Genomic DNA, 23038 nt, shown 5'->3' with positions numbered 1-23038 from the left:
AGGTTTTCTAGCGCACTGCTGGAATCTTTTCCAATAGATCCTCTGGAAGCTTTTCCTATTGATCCTTTGATAGCTTTTCCTATTGATCTGCTGGTAGCTTTCCCGATTGATCCGCCGCAAGCTTTTCCTATTGATCTGCTGGAAGCTTCGTCTATTGATCTGCTGGATGCTCTTTCCTAAGCTCTCCTGGAAGTTCTGAGGGCTTCCATGAATATCGACTTGACATCTACAGTCGTGCCTTTTGTAGTGTCCGGAGGGAGGAACCGACACATGCAAAGCTAATGACTCGATCAGCCGAATTGCAGCAGAAGCAGTTCCAGCACAACCTCATCGCTCAAAACACTTTACAAGACTGGCATGTCATTCGTCTCTTCTCGTTTGCTAAGTTTTTCTTTAATAGGGGTCTTTCAAAAATGACGTCCATCCTTTGGGGGAGGGGGGCATCTACAAAATTGTGATAGTACGTGTATAAGGTATTGGAAAAAGTGTGACAGAGGGTTGGAGAAGAGAGGGGTCTATAAATCCCGAAAAACGATGGACGTCATATTTGAATCATCCCTTACTGAAACTATATGCCTTTCTGTTTAGTTTATATATTCTCTAATACCCCTCTCAATTTTTAACTACTCCTCCTGATCTACTCTTATAATAATAAGATCGTTTCTTCTATTAGATTTCTATAAACAAATAATTTCAGGTTACCTCTCATTCATCCCTTGGTTGTCCTTGAGATTTTTCATACTAAATACAACATACATATATTCAAAAAACGGGATAACACTTTGTTCCAACATTACCATCATCATCATCATCATCATCATCATCATCATCAACATCATTAAAATTCTCTCTCATTCCTCATACATCATTCCTCATTTCTCATTTCTCGTTCCTCGTTCCTCACTTCTCATTATCATCAACATCATCATCATTCCTTATTCCTCACTGGTCATTTATCGCTCCTCACTATTTATTCCTTATTCCTTACTCATCTTTCCTCACTCCTCGTTTCTCATTCCTCACTTCCTACTCCTCACTCGTCACTCATCATTGCTCATTCCTCATTCCTTACTTTTCACTGTTTAATCCTCACTTCTCATTACTCATTCCTCATTGAGATGGGCAAAATGGCTCATTCCAGTGAACGGATCCGAACCGAATCACTTATTTTAGTGAGCCGGATCTTTTGAACGGTTCAGTAGCTCAGCGGCTAGCAAAAGAACAGCGAATTGAACCGATCGAACGGTTCTCTCCCCATGCTTCAGTCCTTTCGTATCTTCCTCTCTCTTATTCATCGTACATTCTTCCCCAGAAACTCACGATACTCTCGGCCGATTTCCCCTACCCGAACCAAAAGATAAAAGCAAAAAATGTGCTTCTTGAGTGGCACTTTTCTCTCTATCTTACATCTTCCTGTATGCAAATGGGCGGGGCAAATTTGACAGAGCTGAGAGCGCAGAGAGCATAGTCTGGAGAAAACAATGCTTTGCATGAGTGGCGTGCCGCGCAAAGCAAAGCACGTGTCAAGTGTACTATGGAGAATAGGAGAAAAAAATCAGTTCGATATTTTTCCGTGTGTCTGATCCGTGCTGATCAAATGAACCGACTCTCGTTCTTTTGAGTGATCCGGATCTTTTGAACGGCTCCGATTCTTTTCCACATCTCTAATTTCTCACTACACATTTCTCATTCCTTATTCCTCATTTTTTAATCCTCATTCCTCATTCCTTACTCGTCATTCCTCATTTCTCACTTCTCACTCATTGCTTACTTCTCATTCCTCTTTCCTTACTCCTCATTCCTCATTCCGCATTCCTTATTCGTCACTCCTCAATCCTCATTCCTTACTCCTCATACATCATTCCTCACTCTTCACATCTTATTCCTCACTCCTCATCTCTCATTCCTCACTCATCATTTCTCAATCTTCAGTGAGAACCATATTCCCCATTCCTGATTTATCACTCCTCATTCCTCTGTATTTACTTCTCATTTCTCACTCATCATATCACACTCCTTACTTATCACTCATTATTCCTTATTTTTTCCCTAATTACTCATTCTTCACTTCGCATTCCTTATTCCTTGCTCTCCATTTTTCATTCCAAACTTCTCACTCCTAATTTCTTCACATCTCATTCTTCATTCCGTACGCCCCATTCTTCATCTTCATCACTTCTCAATTCTCTCTCATTTATTGTTTCTTATTCCTTATTCATCATTCCTTACTCCTCATTCCTCACTCCTCGTATCTCATTCCTCACTTCCTACTCCTCATTCCTTACACCTCATTCCTCATTCTTTACCCTCTCGGGGGAATTTCTTAACCCCCTCGGGGTAATTTCTTTACCCTCTCGGGGGAATTGATTTACCCTCTCGGGGAAATTGATTTATGCTCTCAGGGAAGTTCTGCACATGCACTGCCTTGATGTATTTCACCACATAACATATCATTAAGCATAACACAATGAAGTCGGCTTTATCTGGAGGATTCGTACAATACTATTTTTCGACTGTGTTCGAAGTTAGTTATTTACATTACACTGATTAATACTGTCTCATTCATAAACATAAACCAAATTAACACCTTATCCAACATTTAAATTCACTACAAGCAACAATAAGAACAAATCTAAAAGTGCATTAATCTTAACCTCCAAACTCCATACAAGCAATCCAGCGTGAGATCAACAAATATTCGTCTCTTCTCGTTTGCTCAGTTTTTCCTTGTTACTGAAACTATATGCCCTTCTGCTTAGTTTATATCTTCTTTAATACCCCTCTCAATCCCTGCACCTTTCAGACAAGTTAACGCAATATGGTATCGAGTTGTGCGGATCATCTAGGTCCTTCGAGGACTCCATTGAAAAGGGACCTACAAGTATAATAAGTAGTGTATTGAAGAATTCGAACAGTTAACTTCACAGGTCCAGATCTGTAATCCTCCATACAAGTAAATGGGACATTGTAGTGAGTTTTGCGAATGTTCTAGGTCATCTTAAGATTTCAAAGAAACTAAGATCCATTGATTTTTTTTTGTAGTTAAAATTTCTCCCAGCTAAAAAATAAATAACCTTTAGGTTTACACAGAAGTATGCATAGAAGTTCTAACAGAGGTATTTGCAGATGTCTTCACATGGATCTCAACGGAGATCTGCATTGATATTACAACAGAAGTTTTTACCGGTTGGGATGTTTTTATTGGTTGGGATGGATACTTTGATGGCTTCAATTGGATTATGGTAAAAAATTAGTTATTCCCTATAATAAATATACTTTTCAACTTCACTAGGACATTAGTCTGGTCCTGACAAGCTTAAATGAACATTTGAAAGCAGATGTTTGTCATTTTGGTGTTCTTAAGGCTCTCTCCAGGTCCCCTCAAGGCAATTTTGGCCTCCTTAGGGCCATTTCAAAGCCAAACTGGCCTTCTCAAGGCCTTTTTATCCAACTCAAGGCTTTTTTTTACCCAACCCAAGGCGTTTTTAGCCATCTCCAAGCCATTTTGGCTTTCTCTAGGCCATTTTAGCCTTCTCCAAGTCTTTTTGGTCTTCTCAAGGCCTATTTGGCCATCTCCAGGCCATTTTAGCCTTTAGCAGGCCATTTTGACCTTCTCCAGGTTATTTTGGTTTTTTTTTTAAGTCCCGAAGACGAAAGTCTCCACAGAAGTTTTCACAGTGGTCCTCCCAAAGGACTTCACAGAGGTCTGCGTAGAAGTTCTTACATAGGTCTTTGCGGATGTCTTCCGATGGATTTCAACGGATATCTGCATCGATTTTACAGCTGGAGTTTTCACCGAAGACTATACAATTTTCACAAATATCACCAAAGAGAGATGTTATACATGACTTAGGTCCCTATGGAATATAGATCTTAGGATCTACAAGTCAAAGCAGTACTGATGGTTCTCCAATAGGTCACAGACGCTCAACCATTTGATCTGCACAAATGTATGCAAAGAAGTTTTCACAGATGTTTACATAGAGATCTTTACATAGATCTCCACTGATGTCACAGAAGAGGTCTCCACATAGGAATTGACAAAACGTTGACAAAAGTCTCCACAGCGGTTTCCATAAAAATATCAACTGTGGTATTTACAGAAACCTCCTCAGCGATTTTCATCTTCATAGAAAACTTCATACGTATCTTCTCAGCGGGCACCAAATATATGAGCTTCCTGGGTATACACTGCATTCAAAATGTATGAAGGAATGTTTGATTATGCTTGTAGACCTTAAGACCAATACTCCAGGAAGTTCTTGGATGGCTCAGATCTCATGAATGAAATAATTACTAATTCAATTTTGTATTGTTCTCTCTCTTCCGCAGTTCGCCGTCAAACTAGGCAACAAGCGCAACGAGAAGCGCCTCTCTACCCTCGTCGAACTAACGACGCTGATGGTCGACGACAAGCCGCCGAAGATCATCGATACGACGGCGCAGAAGCTCGACCAGCAGAAGGCGGCCGCGGCAGCAGCTGCCGCCGCAGCAGCAGCCGCCCAAGAGTGCTGGAACAATGCCAACAACAATGGGAAACCGCTGGATGGCAGTGGCACTGGTGATAATCCGTCTGCCATTGCAATGCCGATGGCGGCCACCTTGAATGGAGGTCCGGCGGCTGTTGCGGTGACGGCCGCCACCAACGGAAGCTGTAGCAATAGCAGCAGCAGCAGCAGTCTGAGCAGTGTGGCCAGCAGTGGCTTGACGGTTGGCAGTAGCAATAGCAATGGCAGCACCAGCAGCAGCCTCAGTGCACTCACGGCGGTGAGTGGCACCAGCGGAGGAAGTGTTGGTGGTGGAGGTGGAGGAGGCGGAGGAGGCGGCAGTAGTAGTAGCAGTAGTAGCAGCAGCAGCAGTAGCAGTAGTGGTATCGGGAGCAGTATTATTAGCAGCAATGGCGGAAGCGGGGTCACCGGCGTTAGCAACGTTAACCATATTAATCATGTGAGTAGAAGACTAGATCTTTTAAAGTTTTTGATGACATTTTGGGGTTTCACACTTTTGTTCATTGAAAGGTTGTTCAAGCTTCACAGTATGCTTACTGTTGATTGTCAAACGACATCCAAAAAGACACTACAGAATGTTCGGTAGCATAAGCATGTAAGCTGAACAAGTTTAACCAAACTTCACAGCAGGCTTCACAAAAATGTGAACAAAGCTTCACATGAAGCTTTCCATCTGCTTGGAGACGTCCACAATTTGGAATCATGCTCTTCTTCATAGACTATAACAATTTGAGTTTGAGATTAAAAGAAATGGAATTCACATGAATCTTCACAGAACATACAAAAGCTTACCAGAAAATTTCACACTTATTCTTTAACACTATTTCAAGCCACGTAAAACTCTCACTTTGAACTCAAAGGTGATCCGATCACCCCTGTTCAAACCTTTCATTGAGTGATGTTTAACATTTTAATCCATCATCTTCCCAGGGGTGTAATATTACCGAAGTGTTCACCTCGCACCGGTAGCAGCCAATAAACACATCTAGCGAATGACGTTGATCCCTCTCTCTGTCTCTACCGAATGGAACACCGGTCGGTGTGTGTGGTCAACGGCGTGTGATGGGTACCGTGGTTAATTAACATCGTCATCGACCGTAGAGCTCTCGCGTTTTGCTGCACTGCTGCGACGAGTCGACAACAACGTAATTATTAGACACATCTCGACCGATAATGTCCAAGCCAGGCCCTGCTCATTGGTGGCTTCCCACCTTTTGCTAATGAAAATGTATTCGCACTTCACAGCGTGGCGAAAAGCGTAACGACCATAGGGTCACGCTGCGTGGAACGGGTTGCATTAGTGATTCACTGTCTGACGGGGCGATTGGATATGGGAAAGTGCTTCCCCTCTGATGGATTGGGATGGAGCACCGGTATGGGATTAGCGATGAAATTGGTTGGGATGGATACTTTGATGGCTTTAGGATAGGATTTTGTCGAAAAGTTAGTCATTCCCTATGATTAATATACTTTTGAACTTCACAAGGGCATTGTTCTGGTCTTCACACGGCTAAATGGACTTTTGAAAGCTGATTTTCGTCATTTTCGCGCTCTAAAAACCATTTTTGCCTTTCCCAGGTTGTTTTGGCCTCCTCAGGCTCATTTCAAGACTGTTTTGGCCACCATTTTTGCCTTTTACAGGCCATTTTGGCCTTCTCCAGGCCATTTTGGCTTTCTGCAGGCCATTTTAGCCTTCTCCAGGTCATTTTCGCTCTCTCCAGGCCTGTTTTGGCCTTCTTCAGGCCATTTTTTGTCATATACAGGCCATTTTTGGCCTTCTCCAGTCCACTTTTAACCATCTACATGATATATTTGTCCTTATCCAGACCAGTTTGGCTATTTACAGGTCATTTTGGCTTTCTCCATGCCATTTTAGTCTTTTCCAGGCCAGTTTGGCTTTCTCCATGCCATTTAGGCTTCCTCTAGACCATTTTGGCCTTTTCCAGGCCATTTTTGACTTTCTCCAGGGCATTTTGGCCATGTTCAAGCCATTTTGGGGTTTACTCCAGGCTGTTTTCACCTTCTACAGGCCTTTTTGGCCCTCTCCATGCCGTTTTGACCTTCTCCAGGCCATTTTGGTCTTCTTCAAGCAATTTTTGCCATCTTCAGGCCGTTTTGGCTTTCTCCAAGCCATTTTGGCCTACTTATGAAATTTTTGTCTTATCCAGACCATATTTTGCTTTCTCCAGGTCATTTTTGGCTTTCTACCGGTCATTTTGGCTTTCTTCATGCCATTTTAACCTAGTCCAGGCCAGTTTGGCCTTCTCCAGGCCATTTTGACTTTCTCCTTGCCATTTAGGCTTTCTCTAGACCATTTTGGCCTTCTCTAGAAAATTTTGGTCTTCTCCAGGCCATATTTGGCTTCCTCCAGGCCATTTTGACCTTGTCCAGGCCATTTTGGCTTTCTCCAGGCCATTTTTGCTTACTTTTGGCATATTTTTTCTTCTCCAGGGCAGTTTTTCCTTCTCCAGGCCAGTTTGGCCTTCTCCAGGGCAGTTTTGCCTACGCCAGGCCATTTTGCTCTTCTCGAGGCCATTTTAGCCTTCTCCAGGCCATTTTCGTTTTCTCCAGGCCATTTTTGGTTTTCTGCACACCATTATTAAACTTTTCCAGGCCATTTTTGGCCTTCTCCAGGCCATATTTGGCCTTCTCTAGGCCTTGTTTTTTGCCTTATCCAGACCAGTTTGGCTATTGTTAGGTCATTTTAGCTCTCTCCAGGCCATTTTAGTCTTTTCCAGGCCAGTTTGGCCTTCTCCAGGCCAGTTTGGCCTTCTCTAGGCCATTTAGGCTTTTTGTAGACCATTTTGGCCTTCTCCATGCCGTTTTGGCTTACTTTTGGCATTTTTTTCTTCTTTGGCCTTCTCCAGAGCAGTTTTGCCTTCTCCAGGCCATTTTGCTCTTCTCGAGGCCATTTTAGTCTTCTCCATACCATTTTCGTTTTCTCCAGGCCATTTTTGGCCTCCTGCAGACCATTATTTAACTTCTCCAGGCCATATTTTGCCTTCTCCAGGCCTTATTTTGCTTTCTCCAGGACATTTGGTCTTCTCCATTCCATTTTTGGCTTTCTCCAGGCCATTTTGATCTTGTCCAGGCCATTTTTCCAATCTGTTTTGGCCTTCTACAGGCCTTTTTAACCTTCTACATGCCGCTTTGGCCTTCTCCAGGCCATTTTTGCTTACTTTTGGCATTTTTTTCTTCTTTGGCCTTCTCCAGAGCAGTTTTGCCTTCTCCAGGCCATTTTGCTCTTCTCGAGGCCATTTTAGCCTTCTCCAGGCCATTTTCGTTTTCTCCAGGCCATTTTTGGCCTCCTGCAGACCATTATTTAACTTCTCCAGGCCATATTTTGCCTTCTCCAGGCCTTATTTTGCTTTCTCCAGGACATTTGGTCTTCTCCATTCCATTTTTGGCTTTCTCCAGGCCATTTTGATCTTGTCCAGGCCATTTTTCCAATCTGTTTTGGCCTTCTACAGGCCTTTTTACTCTTCTACATACCGCTTTGGCTTTCTCCAGGCCTTTTTTGCTTTCTTTAGCCATTTTTTCTTCTCCAAGCCAGTTTGGCCTTCTCCAGGCCATTTTGTTCTTCTCCAAGCCAGTTTAGTCTTCTCCAGGCCGTTTTTGCTCTCTCCAGGCCATTTTTGCTTACTTTTGGCATTTTTTTCTTCTCCAGGCCAGTTTAGCCTTCTCCAAGCCAATTTGGCCTTCTCCAGGGCAGTTTTGCCTTCTCCAAGCCATTTTGCTCTTCTCGAGGCCATTTTAGCCTTATCCAGGCCATTTTCGTTTTCTTCAGGCCATTTTTGGCCTTCTGCAGATCATAATTTAACTTCTCCAGGCCATATTTTGCCTTCTCCAGGCCATATTTTGCTTTTTCCAGGACATTTGGTCCTCTCCATTCCATTTTTGGCTTTCTCCAGGCCATTTTGACCTTGTCCAGTCCATTTTTCCAGGCTGTTTTGGCCTTCTACAGGCCTTTTTACTCTTCTACATACCGCTTTGGCTTTCTCCAGGCCTTTTTTGCTTACTTTAGCCATTTTTTTCTTCTCCAAGCCAGTTTGGCCTTCTCCAGGCCATTTTGTTCTTCTCCAGCACGTTTTGGCCTTCTCCAAGCCATTTTGATCTTCTCCAGGCCATTTTGGCCTTCTCCAGGCCATTTTGGCCTTCTCTAGGCCATTTTGGCCTTCTCTAGGCCATTTAGGCCTTCTCCAGGCCAGTTTGGCTTTGTACCGGTCGTTTTAGCCTTTTCCAGGCCTGTTTGGTCTTCTCCAGGCTGTTTTGGCCTTTTTGGTATTTTCCATGCCGTTTGATCTTCTCCAGTCTATTTTTGGCATTATCCAGACCATTTTAGCCTTCTCTAGGCCATTTTGGCCTTCTCCAGGCCAGTCTGGCTTTCTTCAGGCCAGTTTGGCCTTCTTCAGGCCAATTTGGCCTTATCCATGCCAGTTTGATTTTTTCCAAACCTTTTTGCCTTCTCCAGGTTATTTTGGCCTTCTCACTGATATAGTGATTTCAACAAACCATTTTTCGAGACAAACAAACGAAAAATGTATCACAAATCCCATATGGCATCGGAATCGATAGACGCCGAGATTGGCAACACCCTGGAGGCATCCAAGGACGAAATAACGGGAACAAATTGCCCTCCGCTTTTCCAGCACAAGATGACGACGAAACGAAGCGAACCGGTTCCCTCTTGTTCGCTGCAAATCTTGAATGTGTTCACCGGATCCGAGATTTCGCCCGGAGTGAAGTGCAACTGCAAAAGCAGCAAATTGACGTGGAACATGTGTTCCGACGACTTCGTCGTCGTCGTCCTCTGGGATCCCTTGACATCCCATTCATCTCGAAACAGAAGCACAAAGCACTAGGATTGTAGCAATTTTTCCTCGCTTCCGACATCATCATCATACGTGAGAGTTCGTCCCTCGGACGACCGTCCCTTGACACGGAGAACGTCATCAATGTTACGTAATGAAATTTGCCATCAATCTCCGAGACGTCTTCCGACCGACATATGCGAAGGAAGGCGATGACGACGATGATGAAGGCAACAAAAGCGATTTCTCCGGAATCGGCACCATCATCTCGTTGGGTAAGGGTTTGGCAGATGGAAACGCTAAAATTGGGTAATTCGAAATCAAGAACATTAAATAAAGTTAGTAGATTACGGAGAAGTTGAATAGAAGGCCTTCTTAAAACCATTTTGGCTTTTGCAACACCAAATCGGCCATCCCGAAGCCTTCTCAAGGCCAATTAAGCCTTCTCAAATCCATTTTGGCTTTCTAAGGGTGATTTAGGCCTTCTCAAGGTCATCTAGGCTTTCTCAAGGCCATACTGGCCTTCTCAAGACCATTAAGGCCTTCACAAAGCCATTTAGGCCTTCTCAAGGCCATTTAGGCCTTCTCAAGGCCATTTAGGCCTTCTCAAGGCCATTCAGGCCATCTTAAGGCCATTTGGTTCTTCTCAAGGCCATTTAGGCCTTCTCAAGGCCATTTAGGCCTTCTCAAGGCCATTTAGGCCTTCAAAAGGCCATTTAGGCCTTCTCAAGGCCATTTTGGTTTTCTTAAAGCCATTTAGGCCTTCTCAAGGCCAATTTGGCCTTCTCGAGGCCATTTTGGCCTTTTCAAGGCCATTTAGGCCTTCTCAATGTCATTTAGGCCTTCTCAATGCCATTTAGGCCTCCTCAAGGCCATCAAGGCATTCTCCAGGCCATTTATGGCTTCTCCAGGCCATTTTGTTCGCCACAATGACTTTTTTGCCTTTTTAATTCGGGAGAAGAAACGACACGTGATCCGAAAAATTTTAGCGTGTATCCGAAACCGAAAAAATACCTCACCAAGCAAACGGATTCGTTTCGCCACGAATTCCGCGAAATTCCAAGTAGCACCCGGCAACGTCCCCGACATACAAAAGCAACGCGAGACCAAAGTCATTAATCATCGTCGCGCATAGCTCTCTTCGCCACGGTTCGAAGATCTCATCAAATCGATAACGCCACGTGACGACTCAATAGGCCAAAATAGAAAAAAAGGAGTAAGGCTCGAAAATAAAAACGGGAACGGTAGCCGGAAAAGCCAACCGTTACAGCGTGCTAAAATAATCATAATATTAGGTATTCATATTAATTCAATCCGCTCGAGAAAAAACGGTACGACGATTCAAAATTCCTCCAAACCGTCGTGACAGCTGGACTGGTTCGCACATACGCAGCCAGTCAAATGGGCAAACCCCGCCGCTTCGGAATGATTATTATTCAAATTATTTCACTCGTCGACAGTTCGTTGTGGTTGCCATTGTCGTCGGACTGAATGGGACCTGTGAATGCCAAACCTGTGCTCACCGAGATTCAAATCAAAAAAACTAATCGATTCGCGTTGGCATTTGAATTTTTCTGGTTCTGGTTTTGTGTTTGAATAATGTAATCTTCTGCTTCCTTTTTAATGGCATGTCTATGAATGGATGGCTTTTCAATGTTTATGCGATGAGTGGCGCCAAATTGGACTTCTAAATTATGAGAATGGCCTTGTCAAGGTAAAAATTGTCATTTGAAGACCAAAATGGCCTTGTGAAGACCAAAATGGTCTTGTGAAGCTCAAAATGACCGTGTGAAGGCCAAAATGACCTCACGATTTCCTAAATAGCCTCAGGAAGACCTTGTGAAGCTCAAAATAGCTTTAAGAAGGTAAAACAGCCTTTTGAAGGCCAAAATGGCCTTGTGAAGGCCAAAATGGCCTTGTGAAGACCAAAATGGCCTTGTGAAGACCAAAATGGCCTTGTGAAGACCAAAATGGCCTTGTGAAGGCCAAAATGGCCTTGTGAAGGCCAAAATGGCCTTGTGAAGGTCAAAATGGCCTTGTGAAGGCCAAAATGGCCTTGTGAAGGCCAAAATGGCCTTGTGAAGGCCAAAATGGCCTTGTGAAGGCCAAAATGGCCTTGTGAAGGCCAAAATGGCCTTGTGAAGGCCAAAATGGCCTTGTGAAGGCCAAAATGGCCTTGTGAAGGCCAAAATGGCCTTGTGAAGGCCAAAATGTCCTCGTAAAGGCTAAAATATTCATGTTAAGGCCAAAAGGTTTTGAGCAGGGCAAAATTGTCTTTACCATAGGTTAACATAGTCTTAAGCAGTCCAAAATGGCCTTAAGTATGCAAAATGGCTTTGTGAAGTCATAATTGGCCTTGTGCAGGCAAAAACGGCTTTGTTTAAAGTCAAAATGACCTTATGAAAGCCAAAATGGCTTTGTGAAGTCAAAAAAGGCTTTTCCATGTTAAAATGGCAATTTCTTGACTCGGAATCCCTCTGCAAATAGGAATCCATCTTCCACATTAATCACACCATCACCTCAGCACTTATCGTCTCCCCTCGTCAAAGAAGCATAGCCGGAAACTTACAATTTTCCGCCTGAATGACTTCGCTTGCCGGTCAGTTGGACGCTCCGATGAATGAAGACCGATGCCGACGGCGATGATGATAATGCCGATGATGATATCGCCGCCGAGGCGTGAAAAGAACCGTCTCGTATCACTTCGCCCCTTCCCCCTCCTTCTTCCGTTCGAAATCCCAATTCAAAAAACAAGACGCCAAGAAGCGAAACCATTCTCAATCAATAATACCGTTCGGTCTCTTATCAACGTCTTCTGCCCGACTCGAGTCGAGTTTTTCGCGCCCCTTCAGTAACAATAATTAATAACATGGTTCTCGCTCTCGTTTCTTCGCCCCTGCCTCGCTCACTCACTCACTTGCCCACACAATCCAAGCGAAGCTATCGTTCGCCTGAGCCACTGCTCTGGTGGTGGTCGTAAATTACTTTGATTGATTTAATTTGAATTTAATTTTACACGTTGTTTTCTTCTCGCTTCGATGTTTTGTTTCGCCGGCCGGCCACGCACAGTGCTCGATTTAATGCCTCCTCTAACATATGGGCGTTCGGCCTTACGATAGCGTTCGATGGGACTTTTGCCAGCCGGTTACATCGATTCACACATTTGCTCAGTTCCATTTTGCTTGGTGATTGAACATTTTAAATTGGAAATTTGGAAAAATGATTCAAAATCGATTTTGGTATCATAACGGCATTGAGAAAGTTATAAAACCAAATTGCAACCGTTATAAAACCTTAAATGTTACTAGAGAGTCTTTAAACTCTAGATTTTACAAATTGTGTCAGTTTTATTTCGCTTGATAATTAAAAGTTTTAAATCATCAAATTAAAAAATAATAATTATTCAAGAAAGATTCAAGATTTTTAACGGATAAAGTTAACTGTAAAGCCAAATTAACGTCATTATGACCGTTATAAAACCTGTGATAACTTGAGATATATTTTCGATTCATAAGAAGATTTCACACACGTGCTTATTTTCTTTTCAATTGAAAATGTTTAATTCTGGTTTTATAATGGCATAAAGTAAGCTATCTAGCCATATGACAGCCATTATGACCATAATAAAACCTCATGGCTACCAGTTAGCCTTATTCGACTTTGAAGAAGATTTCACACATTTTATCAGTATCATTTAGCTCTCTTATTACAAGTTTTGCATTAGACAATTTGAAAAATTCTAGATTCTAGTTTCATAACTAGAAAATTGAATTATTCTTGTCATGACCGTCATAAAACCTTCTATAGACCTTCCGTCCCAATTCGGAAAAATCCCCTATCGGTAGCTCGGCTACCGTGTTCGCCGATAAACGTTATAATAATTATGTGCATAGCGTGTGCAGCACTCCAGCCCTGATTAGCATTTCCAGGTAATTAAATAATTTCACGCTGCGTTGTCGTAGCCGTCGTTGAGTTTGTCCGTCATCATTACCATCGGCCAACGTATATGCAGCATTAGGGCAATTCAAATTGCAAAATCTTTGTAAGATTCCATCATCCACATTTTATTTATAACACAGCGCAACAAAAATGACATTTTTGCTTGTCTCAAGGATCAAATTATGTGTCTCTAGTAGATTTGGGGTTGCTGAATCTGATGCCGTTCTCAGAAATTTCCCAGCACGTCACAATATTTAGCTACAGGTCGCCAAAGTTGTATAAAACATTGGTTTTATTGATGTTTACTTAAATTTTGAAGTATACTTTATCAAACTTTTTTGTGATCTTATCCCCCAAGCATGCAAAGGAGGACTTAAACTTTTGTTTCAGATATATTTTGGTTGAAATTACACGATTAAATTTAGATTAAACCGATTATTTCAACATGCTTGCAGTCTCCATACAAAATTCTTAGTTTCTCTTATATGGCAAAATACAATACTTTTCTGAACCATCAAAAAATAACTTTTTCGCATCAAAAGTATTATAAACTTTGATGATAAATATTGTTATAGACGTAAAGTTTGAATTCTGTGGCAAATTAAGCAAATTAATTGCCTTACAAGCTGGCAAACTTGCATGCAAGTTGGCTGAAATAGTCATTTTTTGCATTTTCAACAACCAATATCTCAAAAACTAGACGTGCTACGATATTTCTGTAAATGGCAATGGATTCAGCAACCCTTAGTTAAGTAAATAGAGGTATTTTGATACTGGAGACAAAAACGTGTTCCGCAGTGTAATCCTTATGGTGATAATAGAGTTCTGTTATATTTTCATTCATTTTGGTGGTTATTCAGCTTTAATGAAGAAAGATGCTGATTAATCAATTGAGAGCTAATTTTCTTTGAAGTTTTTATAGAATTTTTCGTATAGCTAACTATATATCTCTTCACTGTTTTGTCGGATGAAATTGTTGTCTTCAATAACTTTCTATATTCTAGTTTTGAGAATGACTATTCACTCTGAGATGATTAACTTTTACTTTTTCAGAACTATTGTGTATGTATTATCTCTCATTTTGGTTTTTTATATAGACCATTTTAGCCTTTTACAAGAACCTGTCAGGTTATTTTGGCCTTCTTCAGGCAAATTTTGCCTTCTGCAAACCATGTTGGCCTTCTCCAGGCCATTTTGGCCTTCTCCAGGCCGTTTTGGTCTCCTCCATGCCATTTTGGTCTTCGTTTAGGCTATTTTCGCTTTCTTCAGGCCATGTTTTTCATGCTATTTTAGCCTGCTTCAGGCTATTTTGGCTTTTTTAGGCCATTATGGCATTCTGTAGGCCATTTAGGTTTTATTCAAACCATTTTGACCTTTTTCAGGTCATTTTGGTTTCTTCAGGCTATTTTTAGCTTTTTTCAGGCTATTTTGGCTTTATCTAAGCCATTTAGACATTTTTATGCCATTTTGACTTTATCCACGCCATTTCGCCCTTCTTCAAGTCATTTTGGCCTTCTCAAGGCCATATTGGCCTTCTTCAGGCAATTTTGGTCTTCTCCAAACCATTTTGGCCTTTTCCAAGCTATTTTTTTTATTTCTTAAGGTCATTTTGGGTTTCTTCAAGCTACTTTGACTTTCTTGAGGCTATTATGGCCTTCTCCAGGCCATTTGGCCTTCTCCAGGCCATTTTGACATTCTGTAGGACAATTTGTTGTTATCCAGGCCATTCTTTCTTTCTTCAAACTATTTATGTGTTTTTCAGGTCATTCTAGCTTTCTCAGGGCCATTTTGGCCTTTTTCATGCTATTTTGGCCTTCTCTATGTGATTTCGGTCTTCTCCAAGCCATTTTGGCCTTCTTCAAACCATTTTGGTTGTCTCCAGGCTATATTGACATTCTCTAGGCCATTTTGGCATTCTCTAGGCCATTTCGACTTTCTCTAGGTCATTTAGACATTGTCCAGACCATTTAGGATGTATCCATTTCAGCCTTTTTCAGGTCTTTTTAGCCTTCTCCAGGCTATTTTCGCCTTTTCAATGACATTTTGGCTTCTCCAGGCTATTTTGGCCTTCAGCATGCCATTTGGCCTTCTTCATGCCATTTTAGCTTTCTTCATACGATTTCGACCTTCTTAAAGCCATTTCGGCCTTCTCCAAACCATATTGGTTCTCTTCATGCTATTTTGGCTTTCTTCAGGCCATTTCAGCCGCCTTCAGTCCATTTTGGCTTTCTCTGATTTAATAAACTTTAATTACATTTTCAAAACTATCTTCTCTATATTATTTTTCAAGATATTACCACAAAAATTTTCCATTCAAACTTACATAGTTTTTGGGCCACCTTCAGAGCATTATCGAAAGCATTGAGAAGATCAAAAGAAGGTCAAAGAACGCCATGTTAACCAAAGAGGATTGCAATGAAGATATGAGAGATCGTACTTCCAAAACTTCTTGTAATTCGAACCGCCCTAATGCTGGTACATCGGTCGTTCCACATTCCGAACGGTCGGCCGGTCGGTCGTCAGATCATCAGTCTTGTTCACAGTGGAAGAGCAGTCAGTCAGTCGGTCAGCAGAGAGCTAGCAAGAGTCTCGTGTTCGTTCGTCTATAATTAAAACACCACATTTGCTTGTTATTATCTCACGCTCTCGGGTTACGGTACACGGAGGCTCTTTTAAATTGGAACTGTGGATGATGACGGTCACGCAATTGATGGCGCACATTTAACTGTTAACTTCACTCATATTACTACAAAGTTTTTTTAATCGTTTGAAATTTAATTTTGTACTAAAGTGGTTTATTTGGCTTTATAAGGATTCTATTAGATAATTCGAAGCTATGTTGGAGTTTTTAGAACATTTTGGCCTTTCCTAGGCCTTTTCACCTTATTTGAATGCATTTTGGCCTTATCAAGACCTTAGTTTTCGTTATGTCAATTTAGCTGTCGTAAAGTTCTTTTGGTTATGAAGGCAATATTTTTTTGTTGTAAAGCTTTGTTAATCGTTCAAAATGTAATTTTGACCCAAAGAGGTTATTTAGCCTCTAAAAGGTTTTGTTGGGTGTTGCAAAGCTATTTCGGCTTTTCTTTGGACATTTTTGCCTTTTTACCTTTCGCGAATACAATTTGCACTTATAAAGGCCTTTAAGTTTTCTTTAAGTCAATTTAGCCTTCGTAAAGCCCTTTTGGTTGTGAAAAAGTCATGTTGCTCTTTGCAAGGCAATACTCTTTTTTTCTGCAAAGCATTTTCAATCGTTGAAAATGTCATCTTGGCCTTAAGAGATTTTTTGCGCATAAAGAGGTTGTATTAGGTGCTTGAAAGCTATTTCGGCTTTTCTTAGGATATTTTGGCATTTCTCAGGCCTTTTTACCTTTAGCGGATACATGTTGGCCTTATTAAGGCCTATTAGTTTTAGTTCAGTCAATTTAGCCTCCGTGAAGTCTTTTTGGTTTTGAAAAAGCCTTATTGCTCTTTGCAATGCAATATTCTTTTTTCTGCAAAGCTCTTTTAATCGTAAAAAAATTTCTTTTACCTTAGGTTTTATTGAATTAATTAACACATTAAGGCGTGGTAGAGATGGATTAATAATGGATGAATTTACCACGCATAATGAGTTAATTATTTTAAAATCCATGTGGATTGGATTATCGAACAGCTCAATATAAGCGTCAATTTAGGTTTTATTGAGTGTTCAAAAGCTATTGCGGATTTTCTTAGGACATTTTTGCTTTTCCATGGCCTTTTCTGCCTTTGAAAAATACATTTTGGTCTTGTCAAGGGCTTTTTGTTTTCGTCATGTCAATTTCAATTTAAATCGTGAAATCCTTTTGATTTTGAGAAAGCCGTGTTGCTCTTAACAAGGATATATTTGGCCTCAAAAAGGTTTTATTGGGTGTTTAAAAGCTATTTTGGTCCTTTTCAGGCTATTTTTGGGCTTCTCTAGGCCTTTTTACGTTTTGCTAATACATTTTTCCGTTATCAAGGCATTTTAGTTTTCGTTAAGTCGATTTGGCCTTCGTAAAGTTAATTTGGCCTTCGTAAAGTCCTTTTGGTTTTGAAAAAGCCATATTGCTATTTGCAAAGCAATTATCTTCTTAAGGTTCTTTGAAACCTGACGTGAGCAACTATTCTAGCCTTAAGGTCACTTTAAATGAAGCGAATTGAACACAAATTTCGAAAATCAATTTGTAAGTTTTTTCCGAGAAAATTTTCAACGAGCCTGAGAAGCACACCTCAAGAGTTCAAATGATGATATTGAAACATGAATGAAATGTACAGTAATTGTTTTAATTAGTAATTTGGCCTTCGTAGAGTCCTTTTGGTTTTGAAAAGGCATTGTTACATTGTGCAAGCCAATATTGTTTTTTCCGCAAAGCTTTTTCATACGTTAAAAACGTCATTTTTGACCTAAGGAGGTTTATTTGGCCCTAAAATGGTTTTTGGGCTAAATGCTAAATGTTCTGAGTAAAGCCAAGACTCAGAACATTTAACGCTTTCCCGTGCCTTTTCACCTTGGTTAGAATACATTTTGGCCTTATCAAGGTTAAGCCAATATGACCTTCGTAAATTCCTTTTGGTTTTTGAAAAACCATGTTGCTCTTTGTAAAGCAATATTCTTTTTTCCGCAAAGCGTTTTCAAACGTTCAAAATGTAATTTTGAGCTGGGGAGGTTTTTTGGCCTAAAAAGGTTTATAGCGTTTATTTTTTTATTTTTACCTTTAGCAAATACATGTTGGCCTGATCAAGGCCTTCTAGTTTTCGTAAAGACAATTTAGCCTTCGCGCAGTCCTTCTGGTTTTGAAAAAAACCATGTTGCTCTTTGCAAGGCAATATTCTTTTATTTTTGCTAAGCTTTTTTAATTTTAACACATTTGGCTAGTTCTTCACTCAACCTAAGGAGGTTTTTGTTGGCATTAAAAAAGTTTTATTGAGTGTTCAATCGCTATTTCGGCTTTTCTAAGGACCTTTTGGCCTTTTCTAGACTTTTTTTCCCATGTGCGACTACTTTTTTGCCTTATCAAGTCCTTTTAGTTTTTGTTAAGTCAATTTAGCCTCCGCAAAGTCCTCCTAGTTTTGAAAAAGCCATGTTGCTCTTTGCAAGGCAGTACTCCTCTCTTCTTCAAAGCTGTTTTAAATGTTCAAAATGTAATTTTGGCCTTTTTTAGGCCTCTTTACCTCTTTTGAATACATTTAGGCCTAATCAAAGCGTTTTAGATTTCGTTAAGTCAATTCAGTCTCCGTAAAGTCCTTTTGGTTTTGTAAAAAGCCACATTGCTCTTTGCAAGGCAAAATTCTTTTTTTATGCAAAAATATTTCAATCGTTCAATATGTCATTTAGGTCTCAAGAAGTTTGTTGGCCTCAAACAAGTTTTATAGAGTGTTTAAAAGTTTTTTCGGCTTGTCTAAGGACATTTTTGGACTTTGCTTTTACCTTTACCTTTTGCAAATTCATGTTAGCCCTTTTAGTTTTCGGTAAGTAAATTTGTCCTTGGTAAAGTCTTTGCAAAGGAATTATCTTCATAAGGTCCTTTAAAACTTGACGTGAGCAATCATTCTAGCCTCAAGGTCACTTTAAATAAAGTGAATTGAATACAAATTTCAAAAATTAATGTGAAAATTATTTACCGGAAAAGTTTTTGACGAGCCTGAGAAGCATACATCAAGAGTTCAAATGATGATATCTGTGGTAACGACTGAAAGAATCAATCCATGATCCATGACACACGCTCTGTGGAGGCCAACGAACCACGCTTGTGCAAAGCAGAAATAAGACTGAGCAGGTGAATCACGACGCATCCCGAACGATGGTCGTCGGGTTGATAGAAGGCTGCGAAGTTGGTACACATATTAACACTGACGGTACCACATCCCCTTTTCCTTCTCAAAAGATCTTGAAAACTTATTTAGTACATTTCCAAGAGTATCGTCTTTTGTACTTGTTTCAATTTTAAACAGTTGAAATTTGATTGGTAAACTGAAAATATTTTAAATTTTATTCAGCTGTTTTATTTGACTAATGTTTGGTTGTATAGCTATCATTAACTGCTGACATATAAGTTAAACACTCAAAGGATCCATAAATGATCATATTTCTGATTCATGGAGTACCTCCCGATTGTTCAAATTAAACCATATCCAAGTGAATAGAATGTACTTACAACATGATTGTACAAATTTAACTCTCCACGACCATCGACTCCTGGAACTATCGATGACATGTTAAGTCTTTGAAACGACCTACTTTTTTTTCAATTTAAATTTGCTTTAGATACTGATGACAACAATAAATGGTATAAGTTCTGAAACGAATTTCTCTAATATAACTATTCAAATCATACACTATTGTTACTTTAACTCCATCATCACATACACTGTGTCAAAAGCAATTTTCTGATTTCAGTTAGATTCAGTTAGGCGGTAACTTATAGACAATATACACGCAGTCCAAACGCAACGTCGAAATTCAAGCATGCTTGAAACTTGTCGTTCTTCAAGGACGCGAATGTTTCAAATTTGCTGAATCAGCAATATTTGATGATTTTTATAACACTGCGACGGTATATTGACATTTTCAGATAATCTCGTTCCGTGATTTTTTCTTGTGTAGCACAATATTATTATTTTAACATACGCAACATGGTTTTGTTTATGTTACAAACTCTAATTCATATGCCTAATAATATTGATCAAAATGTCATTCTCTAAATTCTTGCTACTTCCTTCTCACTTGCATTCTAGAAGATCAGTTTTTTTTTACAGACATGTTCTGTTGAGTCTAACCCTTACTAGTAGTATTTTAAGCATAACACTCAATAACATTATTCAAATATTGTATATCAATAAATTTCAGCCAATAAAATTACACAAAATATCTATTTTCAGCTTCTACTTTCATATATTTGCCGAACTGTGCATCAATAATTTATTGATATCATTGAACAAGATACGTGTATGTCTTATATTCTTTCATGTGAAATAAAATTTTCATACTTCATTTAACTGCTTCCAAGTAGCCAGCTTGCTAACTTGTTTTAGTTTATCCCCATCAGAAGAAATTGAACATATAGATTTATTTAACTAATAACAACTAAACATAACTTAAACCTGGACGCTGCAAGTGACAAATAACAATTGTTATAACCAGTTAACGTTAGTTAACAATAGTTGCTTTACGTCAACTACCTTACACCATTATAGTATCAGTGTTCTAGCTCCTCAGCTTCTTTAGTTTAAAAATACTGATCGTTTGTTCAATAATTTACGTATTTATCGTCTTATTTTTCTTTAATGGAGTTTTCGTTTATTGCTGAAGGAAACCTAGTTTCGACCTGGGTTCGCACTAACAGCTGTCAAAACGTTTTTTATTAGGTCGGGTCGGACCCGGATCTGACCCAGGTTCGACCTGAAAACAACGGTTCGCTCTGCCGATTTTTTTTGCGATGCGGCCTGAGCGGGGTCCAACTGTCAAAAATAGTAATTTACATTTTTGTAATTATCAAAATCAACCAGTATAGAAGCATATTAGTAACAAGAGATGGTTAAGAAAGCATTCGGCATTATTCATTGAGTTACTGATGAGACATCCTTTTGCAGGTGAAATTTGATGAAACTGTGTGGCTGACAGTTCAAATGTAGGAATGACACAGTCGATTTGACTTGAACCTGGATCCGTTTTCGACCGTTTATTGCGATTCAGATCAGATGTGAGCCCAGGTTTAAAACCGAAAACGCCATTTGAGTCCGGCAGCGGTCGTACGCCCGACGTCGTTACAGTGAACTCACACTCGCAGAGTATAATGCATGCGAAAACTTTCTCGCCTAAATTAAAAGCACGTGGTTTTCGGAAAATGACAGAGGTTTTTCTATGTATAAGTGACAGATATGAATAAAAACCAAACATGATGAATGTGCTCGCTTGATAGTTCATATATGATATATGCTGTGTTTCATAGTTGGAGATTATGTTACGTTCAGTGACTACTGCGTCCATATTTGGAAACATGGACAATAAATCGTCATAATTGGATTTATCTTGAGACAGACAATATTAGCGATGCTTAACACAATGATTAATAATGCTTTTCCACAATAAATAACATAAAAATTAATACCGTCTAAATCAATAACCATCAACTAACAGAACACTCAAAACCACCTTGCTTAGTCAGTGTTTTATGTATTGTTGAAAATTAGCATGCTCTGATTAAAAGCACATTTTATTGAACACAGTATGACGTGAATTTTTTTTTCACTTCTCGAGAGTTGCAATGTTACTAGATTAGTCTACCTGTTATAACCACTTTGTTACAAAACTCGTTATACCTTCTTTGAGTTGCTACTCAAAAGTTCTGGATGTATTACTGTGGTCACACTTTCCAATACACTGAACTAAAACATGACTCAAAAAACAAAATATCATTTCAATCACGACGTTATTTTGAAATAAGTAATCTGGAAAATATATATTTTAAATTCTATAGATTATCTACAATCGACGATTTTTTTTTCAAATATAAAAAGGCATTATAAAACAACTTGTTCACATTCTAATTGATTCTGAACTAATCATTTTGGTAATACTGACAATTGAAACATTAATTGAACCACATTTCATAATAGTTCTTGCATTAGTGTTATAAGAACACATGCACATTCTCCTTAAATCCAACATGACAATTCCCATCTACTCTCACAAGGTATACACAATAAACAAATACATTTTTCTACTTCTATCAATGAGTTCTTTGTCAAGCATCGAATGATGGAGTGTATTCACTTCACCCCATTACCAGCAGCACATGTGCTTGCATTATTCAGTAATGTTTTGTTGATTTTCGCATCATTTCATAGGGAACAAATAAAACTTCAACATATATTAATAGTCATTAAAACAAAACTTTTTTTTTCAATTATCAAAACCAAAGCATTTGTTTTCATCAACAGCGATCATTCGATTTTCGCGTCATTTATAAGCGATCATACAATTTTTCACATCATCGAAGAGTGATCAACTGTTTCTTGGTATCATTTAAAAGCAATCTTTTCATTTCTTTTATTGTTCAAGAGCAATCAATTGATTCTTCCTCTCATACCCTCATCATCAGTTTTTCGCATCATTCAAGAGCGCTCATTTGAGTATTCGCAACATTTGAAAGCATCCATCGGATCTCTTCACATCGTCCAGGAGTGATCACTAAGTCCTCGCATCATCCAAGAGCAATCATTTGAGTCTACGCAACATTTAAGAGCGACCATCTGATCTCTACACAACATCCAAGAGTGCATCAAGTTCTCGCCTCATCCAAAAGCGATTATCTGAGTCTTAGACACTTCCAATAATCATCGTCTGATTTTACTCACATCATTCAAGAGTGATCATCAGCTTTTCGCATCATTCAAGAGCGATCCTTTGAGTCCTCGTTACATTTAAGAGCGATCTTCTGATTGTATCACATTATTCAAGAGTGATCATCAGCCTTTTGCATCATTCAAGAGCGATCCTTTGAGTCCACGCTACATTTAAGAGCGATCTTCTGATTGTATTACATCATTCAAGAGTGATCTTCAAGTACTCGCATCATCTAAGGGCGACTATCTGAGTTTTTGATACATCCAACAACTATCGTCTATTATTTTCTTTCACATCATTCAAGAGTAATCATCAGGTTTTCGCATCATTCAAGAGCGATTATTGGAATCCTCGCTACGTTTAAGAGCGATCTTCTGAATGTAGCACATCTTGCAAGAATGAGCACAGGGACCTCATTTTATTCTAGAGCAATC

At 39.6% G+C, this 23038-nt stretch overlaps 1 protein-coding gene across 1 annotated transcript in view; it reads left to right on the top strand.

The window, feature by feature from the left end:
• Positions 1–23038, top strand: part of LOC110680850 (proline-rich protein 36) — a 578332-nt gene that overhangs the window by 193970 nt on the left and 361324 nt on the right. Inside the window, exons 2-3 of the mRNA XM_021856646.1 lie at positions 4333–4726; positions 4787–4947. Of these exons, the coding sequence (XP_021712338.1) occupies positions 4333–4726; positions 4787–4947 (555 nt within the window). The remainder of the gene's footprint in view (positions 1–4332; positions 4727–4786; positions 4948–23038) is intronic.

Source organism: Aedes aegypti, chromosome 1 (genome assembly GCF_002204515.2).
Source record: "Aedes aegypti strain LVP_AGWG chromosome 1, AaegL5.0 Primary Assembly, whole genome shotgun sequence".
Lineage (NCBI taxonomy): Eukaryota > Metazoa > Arthropoda > Insecta > Diptera > Culicidae > Aedes > Aedes aegypti.
This window is presented reverse-complemented; position numbering and strand designations above follow the sequence as displayed.